The sequence below is a fragment of the Saccopteryx bilineata genome, chromosome 10 (assembly GCF_036850765.1).
Source record: "Saccopteryx bilineata isolate mSacBil1 chromosome 10, mSacBil1_pri_phased_curated, whole genome shotgun sequence".
NCBI lineage: Eukaryota > Metazoa > Chordata > Mammalia > Chiroptera > Emballonuridae > Saccopteryx > Saccopteryx bilineata.
The window spans coordinates 10,802,714-10,820,743 of NC_089499.1; the positions used below are offsets into that span (position 1 = coordinate 10,802,714).

At 45.5% G+C, this 18,030-nt stretch overlaps 1 protein-coding gene across 5 annotated transcripts in view; it reads right to left on the minus strand.

Moving 5' to 3' along the window:
• The window catches only part of SNRK (SNF related kinase), a 41,313-nt gene extending 25,687 nt beyond the window's left edge, over nucleotides 1-15,626 (minus strand). Inside the window, exons 1-3 of one of the 5 annotated variants that reach the window (XM_066246050.1) lie at nucleotides 15,496-15,620; nucleotides 12,561-12,610; nucleotides 1,989-2,050 (exon numbers count right to left, since the gene is read on the minus strand). In XM_066246050.1, coding sequence (XP_066102147.1) covers nucleotides 1,989-2,050; nucleotides 12,561-12,610; nucleotides 15,496-15,585 — 202 coding nt within the window. In that variant the 5' untranslated portion in view covers nucleotides 15,586-15,620. Of the gene's footprint in view, nucleotides 1-1,988; nucleotides 2,051-10,493; nucleotides 10,658-12,560; nucleotides 12,611-14,945; nucleotides 15,060-15,366; nucleotides 15,460-15,495 lie in introns of those variants that run through there. The other 4 variants (XM_066246047.1, XM_066246048.1, XM_066246046.1 and 1 more) reach the window with 4 other exon arrangements.
• Nucleotides 15,627-18,030: the final 2,404 nt, after the last annotated feature.

An 18,030-nucleotide genomic window follows, 5' to 3' on the forward strand; every position in this document is an offset into this window, starting at 1 on the left:
ATAATATCCTAAGAGTTATAATGTCAACTGTAAAAGAGGCATAAAGTCATTCTCACATGCAAATTGAAATGGTATCAATCCCATACCTGGGACTAACTCTGTCTCTCTATATAAAATTAGCCAAAATATATATTGACCACCTCAACATATATACACATATAAATAAACAAGTCAATGTTAAGATGTATACTGATATATTTATGTTTCAGTAATTATTGTAATAAAAAATATCAACTGCCACAGAATGAATCCGATACGCTAGTCACATGTGAAATGCTTTACGTCATCCTTATTTAATCCTTCCAACTGCCCTCAGAGATAGGGATTAGTAGCCCCATTTCTGGCACAGAGTCGTAAATAACTTGGCCTAGGCTACAGGGCTGGTATGGACAAGAGGTGAGCCACCAAATACCAAAATCTGTGCTTTTAACACTAGCCCATGCCATTTCTGCAAAATAATTTAGGAAACCAACACTAAATTAGGAATTGTTTCTATTAAGATTTTTAAAAATAAGAAACCAGTACTATGGATAGGTATTGGGAACAAAAGGTGTGAATTATCCTTGGCATCTGAGCTAATAATTTTAATAAGATCAACAGGAAAAACCAAGCGGTAAGACCTTGCTGTATTTGGATAGTAGGTCCCCTCCGAAAACAGTTTACCAGTCATTTGAGCATATTTAATTTTTTAAAACTAGAACACTAAGCTAACTCCAGGGGGCAGAAAACTATCTTTAAATCTTTAACTTCAATTAATTATAAGGGCAGTAATTATTCTTAAAATTCTACCCAAGTTTATGTTCCTGTTGTACAATTATGCAAATGCATCTTAAACAAACTTCTTTAGGCTGCCCCCAAGTTATATAATTTTTTTTCATCTCTCACTTTAGATATATTCTTGGAAAGTGGCCTATAAATCACATTTTATAAATAAATCTAAGTGTTTAAATTAAATTTTACTTTAATTAATTTTTAAAAATTTATTACAAAAGTAATAAATGAATAAAGAGATAAGGAAAAAAGCCTTTTTGGGGCTTCCCAGAAATAGTTACTATTAACACTTAGACAAACGAGCACTATGAAATAATTTTTAATCTACTTAGCAAGTTGATGAGAATCTTTTTTTTTATTTTTTAAATTTCATTATTGGATTTATTGAGGTAACACTGGTTAATAAAATTATACAGGTTACAGGTGCACAATTCTACAATACGTCATCTGTCTACTGCATTGTGCCCACCATCCCAAGTCAATCCCCATCGATCCCCTCTACCCTCTCCACCTCCCCCAGCCCTCTTCCCTCCTACAATCCCAATTGTTTTCCTTCACCTTTTCCACCCGGCCCCCCAAAGCACATCCCTAACAGCAGCTGTCAGTCTGTTCTCTATCTATGAGTCTGTTTCTATATTGTTTGTTGGTTTATTTTCCTCACTGGATTCCACATATAAGTGAGATCATATGGTACTTGTCTTTCTCTGGCTGGCTTATTTCACTTAGCACAATAATTTCCAGGTTGCAAAAGATAAGATGCCTTCTTTTTCAGGGCTGCATAGTATTCCACTGTGTGCTTGTGCCACAGCTTTCTTACCCACTCGACTCCTGATGGGCCCTTGGGAAAGAGTCTAACGGCAGACTGCCCTGTAGTGAAATGATTCATCACTCTCATTATCAAAGAACTCATTCTGTACACACATCCCTCTTTCAGTGTCTACGAAACTACAGTTGTATACCAACAAACAGGACATTATAATCAACTGCAGGCTGGGAGGGAGAACACCCTTGTCACTGAGCATCTTGTTAAATATTAGTCCACTGTCTAATCTCACAACCAAGTGCATTTTGAGTTAGTTTAAGAAAGAATTAAACTGGATTTTTTTTTGCTCTTTGAGGATCCTGCAATGCCTAAGAATCATGGTGAACGCCCAGGCCGAGTGCTAAGATGGGCTTCTACAAAGCAAAGGGGGCCCTGTCCTGGCCCGGAGACATACCCTGCAAACTGCACAGCGAGCAATCCTTGTTTGTCCTGTGTTTTGTTAGTTGCTTCTTTCTCCTGAAAGAAAATATAGAAAAAGATTTTACTTTATTTCTGTTTGTTTTAACTTTGCTTAAAGTCAAGACATATACCCTCAGGCTGGACCCAAACATATATATAAAAATGGCATATGTGTCGGTAGTGACCCCGTCTTTATCTTTTTCCCCCCGATAAATTATTGCAACATGTTCCAGGAATCTCTGCAGCCAACAGTGACTTCACAGTGAACAGATACTTAGAGACCTCCAGGTGGACCAGTGAGAAAGAGCATCCACTGAAAGGATGGAGCGGTAATAACAAGAACAGCAGGACACTGGCCCCTTCCTACCTGCCTCCTGGGTAGCAGGCATCTCACAGAATCCTCACTGAGAGCCGCAGGGTGGGTCCGATGAGGTTCAGGCTGCCCCTGAGCCGCAGGCCAGCCTCCCCGGACCAACCTGCCCCAGGCCCCTCCAGGCTCAGGCCAGCCTCCCCGGCCCAACCTGCCCCAGGCCCCTCCAGGCTCAGGCCAGCCTCCCCGGCCCAACCTGCCCCAGGCCCCCCCAGGCTCAGGCCAGCCTCCCCGGCCCAACCTGCCCCAGGCCCCCCCAGGCTCTGACACCCACTGCAGTGGCTGGGAGGGCAGCCTTTCCAACACAGTCCCTAGCAGGCCAGAGAAACTGGCGATAATGCCACCACCCGGGGACATGTAAAACAACTCTGCATCAGCGGCTTCCCACTTGACAGCAGAAGCAACCAGCTCTATGGGAAAGGGAACGTGAGCAGATCACTGCTGTCCAAGCCATGGCCCAGGGAGGGCGTCCTGCTGGGCTGGGGGCCTTGCAGGCCTTCCCAGGGCGCTGCTGGACCGCACAAACGACTGAGAGGCCTGAACATTCACAGGGCCAAGGTGACTTACAAGTACACTAGAGGGGAGTGTCCGGGGTCAGGAAGTTCAAGTTCACTGAGCTTGAGGAAAGGGGAGTGCAAAGGGGGGTGGGGGAAAGTCGACAGGAAAGGTGAAAGAAGGAGAGGTGGGAGTGAAAACAAGTTTACTGCTGGGACTGAGAAAATGAAGAGAGATGAAGACAGGTCCACAGCACAGAGCAGGGCCAGCAAAGTCATGGGCACAGGGGACCCCTGGGAGGCCCCGTAACCTCCAGTTCCAGGAGACATCCAGTAGCTCCTCCCATCGCCGGTGCCTGCTTCTTTCCCGCAATAGCCTCCGTTCCATCCACAGTCTCTGCGGCAGTGCAGTGCGACGGTCCCGTGTGGTCGGCACTGGCACTAAAGGCCGACGACAGGATCTGAGTGCCAGCTCACCACTCACTAGCCACGGGACAGAGCAAACCCTGGTCTCTGTGTGGTCCGCTTCCTTATTAGGCACTGGAGGAGCAAGGGTAGGAACTCAGAGGCTGAGATGAGGACTAGGTGAATTAATGTAGGCACAGCGCTCGGCACGGAAGCTGGCAGAGTAGGCCGTCATTAAAGACTCGCCGCGGCCGCCGCCGGCACCTCTGCTGTAACGACAACGGCACTTTCCTCACCCAGGAAGAAAGCCTTCCGGTCCTCCACCCCACTTCAAGAGGACGAATTGATTGAGCTATTATCTCTCTTCAGCTTTCATTAAAATCCTGCTGTTTCATTTTCCTAAAATGTATTAAATTGAAAATGGGTGCTGTAAGATTGATCAAGGAAATACTCGCTCTAGTTGAACATCAAAGTCTGGTGATTTTCCAATAAAACATTGCACAAAATCTAAGCATTTGCTTTCAAATTGATACTAAGATAATTTTCTATCAAATCTATCCTTTCAAAACAGGACTATGCCTGACCTGTGGTGGCGCAGTGGATAAAGCATCGACCTGGAAATGCTGAGGTCGCCGGTTCAAAACCCTGGGCTTGCCTGGCCAAGGCACATATGGGAGTTGATGCTTCCAGCTCCTCCCCACCTTCTCTGTCTCTCTCTCTCTCCCTCTCTGTCTCTCTCTCTCCTCTCTAAAATGAATAAATAAAATTAAAAAAAAAACAAAAAAAACAAAACAGGACTATGTACTTCTTTACATTTTTTTCCCATCAAAGTAACAGATTCTTAGAATAAAACCTCAAAAATACAGACCAGCCGGCAGAAAGAAGAGAGGCGCCCCAGCCCTACCGCTGCAGATCAGCACGAGGAGCGCTTGGGGGCTTCCTGCACATGCTCACAGACAACGTTCTCTTCCTCTTGTTTCACAAAGGTGGGACTGACCGTTCTGTTCTTTTCTGTCTTATATTCGGCTGTTCACTGGCCCTATCCTTTTCCTTTCAGTATTTTGGTTGCAGTAATAAAAGAAATACCTATGCAAAGTAGGAAAAAACACAATTAAAACCCACATACTGGCAAAAACAGGGGACTTAAAAAAAAGTCATCCATTATTCTATCCTCTGTGACAAACTCTGTTAACATTTGGCAAACAGCCGTCCAAACTGTTTTCTGAGTGTAATGTTATGTCCAGACACACATTTTTAAATAAAATGCACACACTCTTGCCCACAGACATGGGCACAAACAAACTTGGGGGGTAGGGCGGTTGTACCCATTTTTAACTATTTCTCCCCACAAAACAATATAAATTCACTTTAGAAAATTTGGAAAATGCCCAGAAGCACAACAGAAGTAAAAACTCCTCCTGTGATCTCACTTAGGACGACCCCCCTTTAGATCTAAGTACACATCCGTTGTACCAAGGCTGACTTATCAGACTCAGCTGCTGTGTATGAAGGGTGGTAACTCCTTTCTCCTCTAGGTGAGGAACATCTTCCCAAGCACTGAGTTAGAGATCAGTACTGTTGATGACTACATAGTTAAGATGACATCTGTTAAAGCAGGAAAACCACTAAATTAGGCCATCATTAAGCAGTCTTCTAACTTAGCATATGTTCACACGTGCGTATAACGAGGCTAGACGTAACTGCGGCGGTCAGGTAGTCAGGAGTGCTCACGGTCTCCGAGAGGCCCAGCTGTGCTGCAAGCCTGGGCTGATGTTCCCCCAGCGCGGAGAGCAGAAGCAGCGGCAGTGCGGGTGTGGCTGCAGCAGAGGAAGGAAGTGTGGGTGGCCCGACACACATTTTGCAAGCTGCTGAAAACAGTTGTAGAACCAGCCTCTTTACTTAAACCTCCTATCATTTGAGGATTCACGCTGTTCTTCTTGTCAGAATTCACTCTTAGCTTTTTCACTGACTTCATTGCCACTGCAGCGTGGTCCGTATACCGAACCAGTGTCTCCTACACACACCTCCCGCAGGAGAGAGCGAGGAGAAAAGGGCCCACTGAGCCAGGGCGGCTCGGCCTGGACGGCCGCTGGGACCCGCGCCACGGCAGGAGAAAGGGGGACTGAGCAGGAAGGGCCACGTGCAGAAACCAGCCGTGGTTCTACAGCCGCTCTGCATTTTGTTCCGGAGATTATACATTTCCCCACCCAGATCAGACCGCTAATATGCAAATGTACAAAAACCTCCCAAACAAATTACATGCTTAAAAAAAAAAAAAAAAGAAATCTGTGTCCTCTAATAGAAACAACTAAAAGATGAGTTTTTAAAAAGCCACACGAAAGCTGTATTTAAGCTTCTTACACACGGAAATGATCTGGTATCATCTACTAATATAAAAAAACAAAAACAAAACTGTAAGTCTTACTCAGGGGAAATATCAGACTGAATTGTATGTTTATAGAAAAGCCAAGTGAGTGGAGGAACGAACAGTCTCTCAACGAATATTGCCACCCTGACCTTACTGCTCACTGTGTCCTAAGGTGTCTATAACAAAAACGGCACAGGCGGGTGGCAGGCAGACACACTCCTCCGGGAACACCAACAGCCTCCAGGTCACGCCAGAGAAACACACCCTGCCATGCTGCTCTCTGTCCAAAGTCAACACCGGTCCACGTTTCTAGAGCGGCACCACTCCTCCTGGCAGGTATCCGGAGGAGCCATCAATCAAAGATGAAGAAACCGCAGATAGGCAACAGGTCCTCGGTTATGGAAGAATCCAGAGTTTCTCACTGGATTGGTTAATACTAAGTGGTTACCGGGTAGTATCAGTCTGCAGTCACTGGACAGAAGAACTACGATGGGAACTACAGCCCTGGATGGACAGCTAGCTCCACTGGACAGAGAGTCATCCGGATATGCAGAGGTTGCTGGTTTGGTCCCCAGTCAGGGCATATACAGAACATTGTTTTGTCTGTTCATCTCTCTCCCTTCCTCACTCTCTAAAATCAATCAATCAATCAATCAAAAACAAAAAAAAGAAGAGGAAAATGGGAACTACAAAGGAAAGGGTTAATGTCAACTATTTATTGTGAGAAATGTCCTACTAGGCAAAATTGTGCCCCCAAATGCCAAAGAAAGTATTTTCTAATGGAAAGGAACGCCTACTAAAGTGTGTTCTGAAAGTCTTCCTCTAAGTAGTCAATTTTAATGGACTCGGGGTCACAGAGGTGACCAGGAATGCCAGGCTGAAAAGCCTGCCCCAGTCACTCAAGACAGTGACCGGGTTGCCAATGCAGATCGATCCCTTGACGTGCTGGTTTAAATAATCTTTATTTCCTCTAAGTAAAACAAGCTATAGTCCAGGATATATCAAGGAATCTGCATGTATTCAGGAGTCAGGTGATTTATTAACTGATGTACAGTAGTGCTTAGTGTTTGTAGAGATAAAGGGTTAACATCCAAGCCACAGAACCAGGACCGGCAGCCCCAGTAACAAGTTCAAATTCCTAAAAGGTATTGCCTCTCGTTAAAGTGATGAAAAATGCTAAGCGTTTCACTGTGTCTACCTAAGGGTAAGTGAGACTTAAAAAATTAGTATGGTGACAGCCCTGGTATAAAGTGCTCACATAATAAATAATGACTTAAGCAAAAGCTGGTGGGCAGAAATCATTCCAAAATAAATAAAAACCCACAGTTAACTTCTTCGCCAGGAAAACAGAACGTAAGCTGGAAGTAATGGAGAATTTAAAAACTTAATAATCAAGATCTCTCTTCCAAAGCTTTAATTAACACTGTCAAAACCCATTTCAACTACCTACCTCTCCTTCCTCCCCACCCCCAGCTGAGGCCGTGACGAAAATGGTTATTAAGATATGGTCAAAAAGAATGCCGGAACAGAGAAAAATAAACTAATCCATAAACAAAAATACTGGCACTTAACGTTTTACTGACTTTGACTGAAAAGACAATCATTTGGAAATTCTCTCACACTGCAGGGACTGCAAATTACCTTTCTAAAGAGCAATTTGACAATACATGTATCAAGGGCCTTACAATAATTAATACCTTTAATTTCAAAATCTTATTAGTAGCGCTATGTCTTACTGAAATAAAGACACAAATATTCATACTCAACAATGTTCAGTGATACTTATATATGAATAAAAATCAGAAATAACCTCAAGATTTAGAATAAGAAAATGGTACAGTACACCAAACATTAATCTTATACGCCTGTATTTTGAGGAAAATTTAATCTTGGGGGGAAATTCTCATAATTAAATACTAAGTATAAAAATTAACATACCAAATGCATGGCATAGGATCCCAATTTTTTCTGAAAAAGCATATAATTTGTACATACATATTAAAAATACCAAAAGGTTAAACTGACAGATTATAGAACTTCTTTCTCTTTATGCTTTTCTGGTCAGGTTTTTGGCAGTGAACACGTACCACTCTTATAATCTAAGAGAGGGGGAGGTTATTAAAATCTTGACTTCCTGTATATAATTATTCATTCAATTTACCTTTCCATTAAGATCTAAGAAATAAACCAATTTCCCTGAAAATCTGTAGTCTAAAGCCTATTTATGTAACCTTAATAAATATAACATCAGTGAAATATTTTGCTTCCCTTGGAGAACAAGGCACCCAGTCCTTTCGGCTGAGGAAGGGACACGAACACTGAGTCTATTCTCATCAGCAAATATTTGAGCCCTAATTGTGTAGGGCACGACACAGTCCCAGTCCTTTAGAATCTTACAGATAAGTTATCTACAGATAGGAAATAAATAATGATACAAGTTAGCCAGGCGAAGTATGTGAAAGGAAAAGGAGCGGGTAGCAAAGGCAGGCTCCCCACGGGCGGGGCGGGGTCAGCCCACAGACCAAGGCCCGGCCTTCCGCGGGAGTCGTGGGACACCGTTCCTGAGAGTGGGGAAGATGGGCAACACAGAGTACACGGGGCTGGCCGACTCCGGCAGGAACATCAGCACGGGACAGCTTCCGGTTTGGGGTTCTGGTGAGGTAAGTTTTGCAGGGCTAAGAAGGCGGATCTTGAAAATGACTTAACAGCTCACCATTTTAGACAACTGTCATGAACTCTAACCTATTCAAAACTAATGGAAAATTTGCCATACTCAATAATTTACCACAGGCCTAGCCCTGAATTATACTAAAGGTGAATTAAAGCCATTAAAGAGTTAACGCACAGAAGCCACTTCTCATCACGGGGCTGATAAGAGGCCTCAATAGAAGAGAAACACTCTTTAGGTTATTAACATGAAAGCAACATAGTAAAGTCATTAGAGAATTTAAACCATTGAAAGGCTCACTATTTAAAGTTCCATAAAACATCAACTTTTCTTCTGTTGACTTACTGGCTCTCTCTCATTCTCACCTATATTACTTTCCTAAGTCTACACCTACCCTAAATAGGTCTATGTAGAGATGAGTCCTATAGCAAAACCCCAGTTGACCTTTCTTTGTCTCGTTTCAAAAATGTCTTTTACTACCAGAAATGCTCATTTTAGAATTCTATTTTGTTTAAATGCAGGTCTCAAAAGGAGTGAACAATTTAATTCCTGGGCATCCATATATATACAATTTATTCCTCACAACCAGCAACATAATGGAAGCAGCGTGTCCGTTTTACATATAAGGAGGATCAGAGGTTACAGGTTTCTCGGCCTCAGTCCGCAGGTCAGAGCTGTCGGGTCAGACTCCAGGTCCCCTGACTCCGGGCCCACATCTCTTCCAGCAGGAATATCACCTACCTTTGACCTCGGGCTTTCTAGTTTCCAGGGCAACAACTGTACTAAAATAAATCTATTTTGACATTTCTGTTTTTTCTCCAATTCTGAAACGCCAGGCAAATTACCTGCTGCAGCAACTAATTAAAAGCAAGAAATTACCTGGCGTCACCAAAGACTCGCCTAATAAGCATTATTCACAAATAATTCATTAAAAACTTTTTGAAATGTTTAGAAACTGCTTTTTAAGCTGAAAAAGAAAGTTACAGCCAAATAACCATTCAAAAGACAGTCTGAGGGAATGACTGGTCATCTCAAAATGCAATGGTACCTTGGAATTCACTTCACCTTTAGGGTCTGCTTACAACTGGGTGATGGCAAGATCCCTTCCCAGGGCCACAGAACGGCCAACACCAAGTCAGTCATTCGGGTAAAATTTAGGGAGGTTCTGTTTTCTGCTTGAGACCCGATTCTTTCCAAAACTGCAATTTTAATGTATTTTGCAAATTACATCCCCTCCATTTGTTTCTGGAAAAGGATTTTCCTTTGCAAGAGGATTAGCAAATACAAAACAGGAGATCACAGGATAAAACCAAGCCCTAACACTGCAGAGTGAATATTCTTAGTCCGAATTTCTTTAGTGGTACTCATAATACTCCCTCCAAGCCAATACAGAGAGGACTGTCTAACCTGCAGAAAATGAGGTAAAATAGAAAGTTAAACTTTCCTTTAAAACTCAACCATTCTGCTTTGGTCTAAGTAAATAAATAGATAAAAGGCAGAATGATATTTTGACTATTTTAAAAAGAGATCCACAAAAAAATATGACGCCCTGGCTACATCATCTGCCCACGAATGATCTGTTAGCAGTGTCCTGTATCTGAAATGACCTTCATCTCACTGGGATGTAAAGTGCAGCAGAGGGAATGCAGTCAATAATGCTGGAATAACTATGTACGGTGTCAGGGGAGTACTGGACTCATCAGGGCGATCCATGATGAGTTGTAATAGTGTCTAATCGCTATGTTGTACACCTGAAATTAACCTAATATACTATGTTCACTGTAATTGAAAAAATAATAAAATGAACTTTATCTAGATAAGTTATTCTGCAAACTCATATTATCTAAAATATAATTTCTCTAATATAGAAGGACCATTGTGGCTGAATATTAAATCCAGTTAGATGTATTATTCAAACATTTTCCCCTTGCTACGCAATATGAAGACAGTATGAAGGTCTAAAGGTGTGTGTGCACACAGAGGGGGGCGGACCATCAGACATCAGAGAGGAGCAGGGACAGCATCCTAAAACCTAGCACTTCAAAATACCACATGGTCTACCTTTCTGACTCAAGTCACCACAGAGGTACACTTTGAAAATGATCCAAGTTTACTGACTCGGCAAATATGAGGAGGAGCAGCGCCGCGGCACGGTGGGACAAGTACCACAGATCTGGAGCCCACAAGGTACCAACCTCTAAAGCTGGCGTGTCTCATAAAACAAAGATGGCCTGTGGTGGCGCAGTGGATAAAGCGTCGACCTGGAACACTGAGGTCACCGGTTCAAAACCCTGGGCTTGCCTGGTCAAGGCACATATGGGAGTTGATGCTTCCTGCTCCTCCCTCCTCCTTCTATCTTTCTCTCTCTCTTTCTCTCCCTCTCTCGCTCTCATTCTCTCTCCTCTCTAAAAATTAATAAAAGAAAAATTTAAAAAAAAAACAAAGATGATCGCCACCTTGGACAGTTATTATGAAAGCAACACGGAATCAATATATGAACAAGGTGTGAGTGGGACCAAAGTCACACATTTTTGCACAACTTTTCAGAACTGGCCTTCATCAAGAGAACGTACAATATTTGAGAGGTTGTATACTTAGCTCCTCACCTCATTTTAGTATGAGGACCCTCACCCATAAGAGGCCCACCGAACTGCCCCTAAACAGCCCTGCTGGACATACGAGGAGGGTCCCTGCTCAAGGTGCCTATGATCTCTTAGGGTCAGGCACCACAGAAGAGGAGTTCCTTCCCCTATATCTGCTGTGGGGAGTCCATAGGAGGGAGCACCGAGAAATGGATTTTTTCTGTGTTTGAACTAAGCAGTGAAAACGGTGAGGGTGGGAAAGAGGCTTTCCAGAAGCGACTGGAGAGAGCCTTGGGTGTCTGGGACAGAAACATATACAGGGTGCCGGAGACAAGGTCAGACAGGAGGCAAGGGCCGGATACCCACCAGTCCAACGGCCCACATGCATGCACATCAGGTGCTACTCCTCAGGCCGGGGCAGCCCTGCCTGTGCCGAGAGCCAGGCTCCAAGGTCACCTTCCCGACCACCCCTCTCCCCGACGCGCACGCCAGCTCCCTGCGCTCCCTAACTCCTCACTGTCCCTTTCCCGTGACAGCCCGTGTCACATCATGGTTATATAATTACCTGTGATCGTGTGATTAATAATGTGTCCCCCACAAGAATAAATGCAAGTTCAGAGCCTGTGTAAGGCCCATGTCTGTTTCATTCAGCTCTGTGTAGACCCAAAACATACAGATGCATTTTATTAAATGAACACACGGAAGCCGGCTTTAAGAAGCCAGAGTCGAGTCCTGGGCAGGGGTAATGCAGTTGGAGATGACAATCCGACAAACCACGCTGGCAGCCAAGTGAAGATCAGATCAGAAAGGCCAGACTAGAGCTGGGAGACAGGTGAGGAGACGCCCGAAAACATCTCCAGGTAGATGAAGCCTTCAAGACTTAACAATAAGGGCCGCCAGCAAGTGGGCAGTGGTGGCGGGGAGGTAATGGAGCAGACGCGTCAAGGAAAGCGGTCCTAAGAAGTCAAAGCATGGGGCGGAGCAGAAGGGACGCAGACCGGCTCTAGTGGAGTGTGGTCACGGAAGGTGCCATTCCCTCAGCCTGAGGACACAGGCAGGAACGGACACTTCCTGAGCATCTACTGCGTGTTAGTATAGAACAGAAGACGTGCTTCTAAAGGTCCAAGGCTGCGAAACACGTTTAACCCAACCCAACCCAGCCCAGCCGTGTTAAAATGGGCATGGCTTCTATTCACAGGCTGACGAAAATCCACAAACTCAAGTTCAGATGTTTGAAGTTTCTTCCTTGACACGCTTCTTGGGTACACTGGCAATGCCCGAGGCACTGCTCTGGTCTGGGGATGTTGAAATCAAAGAAGTGGTCCCTGCCTTCAAGGGGCTGCCAGTCCTCGGGTTTGAGGGAGGTGACCGCGTGCCCGCTGAGGTCAAGCTTTCACCGGCGGTGTGTCCTGTAACCCACTCTCCTGCGGCACTCGTTTCATAACCTACATTACTTTTCTGGGCCAATATGTAGCCGAGGGAGTCCATGTTTAGAAAGACAAACAGACCCAAGCTTGCCGGAGGCTGGAGGCACTCCAGAACTTAAAACATCACAGCGCCCGGGGCACATCATGCCCTCCGACTTTGAAATAACTACCTCGTAGCCACAGAGCCACAGTTTGGGGGTATCACATGAGGAAAGAGAGGGGGTGGGGCCTGCTTGGCCACAGAACTGCCTACCTGAGCAGAGGCCAAATGCCGGAGGTGCCAAAGCAGAATCTCAGGAGGCTCTGGAAGGGACAGCAGAGAAACCAATGTTCAGGGAAGTTAGAGCAGAATTCCTCTTTAGACGGGTTCCTCCCATACCACCAGCAAGAAATGGGTCCCAGGGGATATAAGGCCTCTACCCCAAATAGCTGTAGAGATGAGGGAATGACCCAGTGTCAATAACAGAGCTCCGCTCATCCCGGGCAGACAACACACTTCCAAGGTTCACACTGAGACACTGGACATCAGCTCTTCCCAAACCAAAACCAAATACCAGGTCACTTTCCCCTCCATACCCAAAGCTACTGCCCCCCCCCCTTCATATTCTTTAAAAAAAGAACAGCGGCCCTGTTTCTACCTCAACTCCCTTTCACCCACTTGGATCTAAGTTCTTCCTCCACCACTTGGCCTTGTCTTCTCAGCCTCCCTGAACTCGGAGCCCTTTCCCCGTTACTCTGCCTGGAAACTCTACCTGTCCTCCAAGAGCAGTTCAACTACCACCCCGCCTGGGAAGCATTCCCAGGTCCTTGGGCCCCGCTCTGCTCCCACCGGGATCTGCGTATGCCTCCCCAAAGCACTCATCAGATCCTATTGTTGTTTACCTCGGTGTCCCCAAGAGCCCGTACACTCCTGCCTATTGCTACCCTCTAACCCAGGGCCCCAAAAATAGACACACAAAGGCTCCATGAATAAATGATCACAGGTTAAGTTTACATTCAAAACTGCTCGAATCCAGTCCACATTTCCACCTAAGTTGCTCTAAGAATTGACCTGCACATATATGCTGGCTGGGAAGCCCCTATGTTCTCAAGTAATAGTTTGCCTATAAAAGCACGCTGGCTAAAACTCTTTTGGTTGTTAAACAAACAGCTGACACACAGTTCAATGAAGTTTGTAGAGATCCTTACCTAGGTTTTTAAGTCCTAAAGTTTCATTCCTAACATGTGGAAAGTTCACTGGTCCCCTTTTCTTCCTGGGCAGTGCACTGAGCTCCTAGGCTCAGACAAGCTGCTCTAGTGAAGAAATCAGGCCTTATTTATACCAAAGCCTCAAACCATGGCTGCTGGATATCTCCAAAAATAAATACCGTTTATTTTCTATTTAGTTTCAGTTTCATATGAAACACACAGTAATCTTTAGACCAACAGCCCTTCAATTTTCATAAAGACATTTAAAAGCCTTCATTTCTGGATTATGGGATTAAATTTGAACCACCAAGTCCCATCTATATTGCTGGTCTAGAAAAATAAAAATAAGCTGCATTTCTGAGTTCTCATACGTTTTAAATGAGTGGATCTCACTGCAAGAGAAATTTACTCAGAATAGTAAAGAATTAGTAGCGTGAGAGTAATTTTTGTGCACAAAATAAAATTTAAAAAACTGATTGTGTAAATTTCAAAATAGAAAGGCTGCATTCAGAGTTCTTGCCTGGAAAGCCTGAAGATGGAGTATTAGGAAAAGTCAACACTATGCACTTGATTCTCAGTTAATACACTGCTTCAATATATGACCTTGGGAATGTCATGTAACTTCTCTCATCTCTAGTTCTGTAAAATGGGAATGTCCCCTGTTCTAACAGGGAAAATCAGTCAGATAAAAGAATCAATACTTTTTTTTTTTAAGGAACTTGTCTAATTAGTATGCTTTAATCACCACTTGTACAGTACATTCCTCTTCAGGAATCCAACTGCAAGAGAAATATTTAAGCAGACATTGCAGACAGATTTCCTTAAGGGAATTATTTTATAAATCTGAGAAGCAATGTAACGAGATTATAAATTAACAAAGTGATTACATAAGCCTTGACAAACCCAGGCTTTAAAGTACATTGATATACATTCTGATAAATTAGACTGAGGAATCTGGTGTTTGATGGGAATTTGGTGGAAATTCAACAAGATGCCCAACATTTGGGGTTCCATCACTTGCAAGCCATGCTTCCACCTTTTTACCATAAAATGAGAAAGGCATTAAGTCGGCTCTAATATCGGCTTCTAAGACTTTGAGACTGCACTCAATTAAATGGGGGGGGGGGGGGTAACTTGACAGTTTGACAGGTCCCATATCCAGACATCTGGATTCCCACATACTGGACTTGGACCGAACTCCCTATGAAGGTACTCAATTATATCTGACCCGAGTGTCAGGACTAGCACAGATCCAGGACTCCCACCCCCCAGGATAAAAGACTGTCACTTTCCTAGATCCCAAGTCCAAGTAAAAGGCAGCAGGTTTTTGTAAAATGGTCCAGAAAGAAATCAACAGGCGATGACTACGGAAAAGAACGGAGGTTTCCCAATCTGAAAAATTCTAGCTCTCCCTCGGGAGTGGCAGGCACTGCTCCTCCTTCCTTCTTACCCCGTTGCCCTTTCTTCACCGACAACAATATCCCCATTCTATTGTAAGGCTGCAATTTCACCGAGGAACCCCCTTCTGCGGCCAGATTTCTAGATTCGTTTGAAAAACACATTCGGAGGATATACACTACACGAGAGGACCTGGGCGCGGGGAGCCCGGCTGGGGCGCGGGGCCCGCTCCGCGGCGGGGAGGGGATGCGGGCGCCTGCCGAGGTGCCGCAATCCCGCCGCGGCCGCAAGGGCAGGGCCTCCGGGTGCCCGCGGCCGGTCGCCGCAGTGACGGCTCCCGCCCGGGCCCCGCCACCGCCGCGCTGCCAGGCCGCGTCGCTGCCGCACCGGGTCGAAGCCGCCGCAGCCCGGGCTCCGCATCCGCCTGGGCCCGCGCTGCAGCCCGCGCGGGGAGCGCGGAGCGCGCAACTTACTTTCCGCCTGCGGCGGGCGCCCCAGCTCCGGCGCCCAGCCCCGCAACGGCGGAGGGACCCGGCGACGGAGGCCTGCCCCGCATCCTGCGCACGGCCGCCGCACCCGGCCGCGATCGGCGCCCCCCGTACCTCAGCCCGCAGGCGGGCGTCCGTCTGCAGCGGCCGCGGCTCGGACGACTCCCTCCCGGCCGCCGATTCCCCGCACCCAAAGCTAATCATAATACCGAGCGGGCGGGCGGCCGGCAGCTGGGAGGGGTGGGGCCGAGCTGCGCCTGCGCGGGCCGCGCGTCATTGTGACGCGAGCCGGGGCGGGGCCGCGGGAGGGGCGGGGCGGGGCGGGGCGGGGCGCACCTGCGGCCCCCGGCGCGCGGGCTTGGAGGGCGTCCTGGCAACCCCCGACCCCAGCGAGCCTGGGCTGCGGCTGGCGGTAGGAGGCGGGGGAGGTCCCCGAGGGGGATACGGGACGGTGAAGGAGGAAGCTCCAGGGACGCTGGACACTGGCCCAGAAAAGTAGCGCGAGCTGTCGGGGGAAATCGGAGGGAGGGGACTAAGTCCGCACCGGACTCTGTGTCCTGGGGTGGGGGCATTTCACCCTTTTGAAGGTTGACCCCATCTCCCGTCCAGGTTTAATCAAGGAGAGAAAAAATTACATATACATTCGTATATATGCATACATACTTATGTTTTTTGTGTTCGTTTGTTTGTTTCTTCTCCCTGGAAACCCAATTTGAAGGAATTTTTATTTTGTTGCTATTTAAACAAAAGGAGAAAAAGGTTCAGCATCTGAATGCCGCGCTGGCCTTAAGGGCCAGTGGAAGACACCGGTGGGGCCAGTCTGCTTCCTCCTGAAACAGCGCGGAAAAGCTAAAGGTCGTGGAAAGTATTAAAGCATATGAAGTCAGGGATTCAAACACGCCAGGCATTAACCATGGCACTGATGGTTCAGCTCCGGATGGAGTTTAACGCTGGCCAGAGAGGGGGGCAAGAGGGCTCCCGCCTCCCACCTTGGAAGTGGAAGCTTGATGCGCAGTGGAGTTCAGCAATCCTGGAAGGGAACTACGTACCTGATGCCGGGGTTCACTAACCTGCTTTTCCCTTTCTGCTTCTCCCTCCTTTCCAAACACTCTCTCCTAAGAAAGGACCCAAAGGACACAGGCAAAAAAAAAAAAAAAAAAAAAAAAAAGCGCCACTTAGAGTGTCCAAGTTTGCTTATGCTGGAGAAGAGAAATCTAGATGGCTTTAGCAAATGTCTATTGGCAATGTCAGAAGACTTTCCCTTACCGTCTCCCCATAGGACATCCACTTTGCATCCCTGAAGGCGACTGGAAGCAAGCGTGGGTTTTCTATTAAAGGGGGACTCCCAGTTACCCAAATGCCCTAGTATGTGATGATGAATCACTGACTGGGCCTCTGCCTCTTAGGGCTAAGTCAAGGCCCCAAATCTAGCATCACTGACTTAGGAAAGACCATAAGAAATAATCGCACTTTGACATTGACAGTCTCATTCATGGCGCATTTTAAGCAAGAGCTTTTAACTTGGTTTGTGGAATTTGTTCCTTTGTTCTGGGAAATCTGGAAGACCATACACTTTTTTCTTTCTAGGAGATATCAACATTCAGGAAAGTCTGTAGTCATGTAAAGGGGAAAAACATCACTCTAATGGTCTCCCAAGGGAATGTCAGTGGTTGAAGGCCTCCACCACCAGGTCTGTAACCCCTGAGTTATAGTAGTAACCACAACACAATGGCCTTAATAGATAAGCCCTTAAAAGACAGAGTATTTGTATTGCTGCTGTGTAACTCTGGTTTTGAATACATTCTGCAAGGAAAACAAGTGCATAAGGATAGCCATACAATAAATGAAAAGGAACAGCGTAATAAGTTGATTTAAAGTCAGCTCCAACTCCCTTCCAGAGAGAAGGATGCAGCTGGGGCCACGTGGTAAATCATTTATTCATCCCCAGTGTTTCTTGAGAAGCCAGAGTGCTGCTGGCAAGAACATGACCCATTTTTGGTTCCACACCATAAGTGTGGTAACACGGTCTGATTATGCTTAGGCAATATTTAAAAATATTCCAGTACAAATTAATGCATTATTACTTAATTTTGAATATAAGCAAAGGTGTTTATTGTTTGTGAAGAAACCCCTTCTCCTATCTGCCCAGGGGCTGTCTGCAACACTAACTGCTTTTTTTAATGGTAGGTCTTTTTATGGACTGGTAGGGAGCTTTAATTAGATATACAGCGCTCTGCAAAACAAGATGGAGCATGCAGGCTTGTGTTACCGTTTCTGTGATTCAGATCTCAAAAATAACATAATGCCACCAATTTAAGGAAGAAATTGTTTATTGGAGGGAGACCAGGGAGATACTACAAATTAGATCAAATCTTGAAAAGCAAGCCAATTCATGAAAGAATTGCCATTTTTTTTATCTGGGGACCCTCCAAAAGCAGCATGTGTGGCAAGGTTATCTTCTGCAGATATTGTCAGTTTTCATAATTTATTTAAAAATTTGGGTATATTTAAAACAACAGATACTGGGTATTCGTGTACGCTTCAGTTTTGAGTTGTGATATTTTATGCAATGATTTCCTTGTACATATTTAATTAGTCAATTTGTACATTGATTGCTTGTGCATTTCTAAATCCTGGCTTCATCCCAGT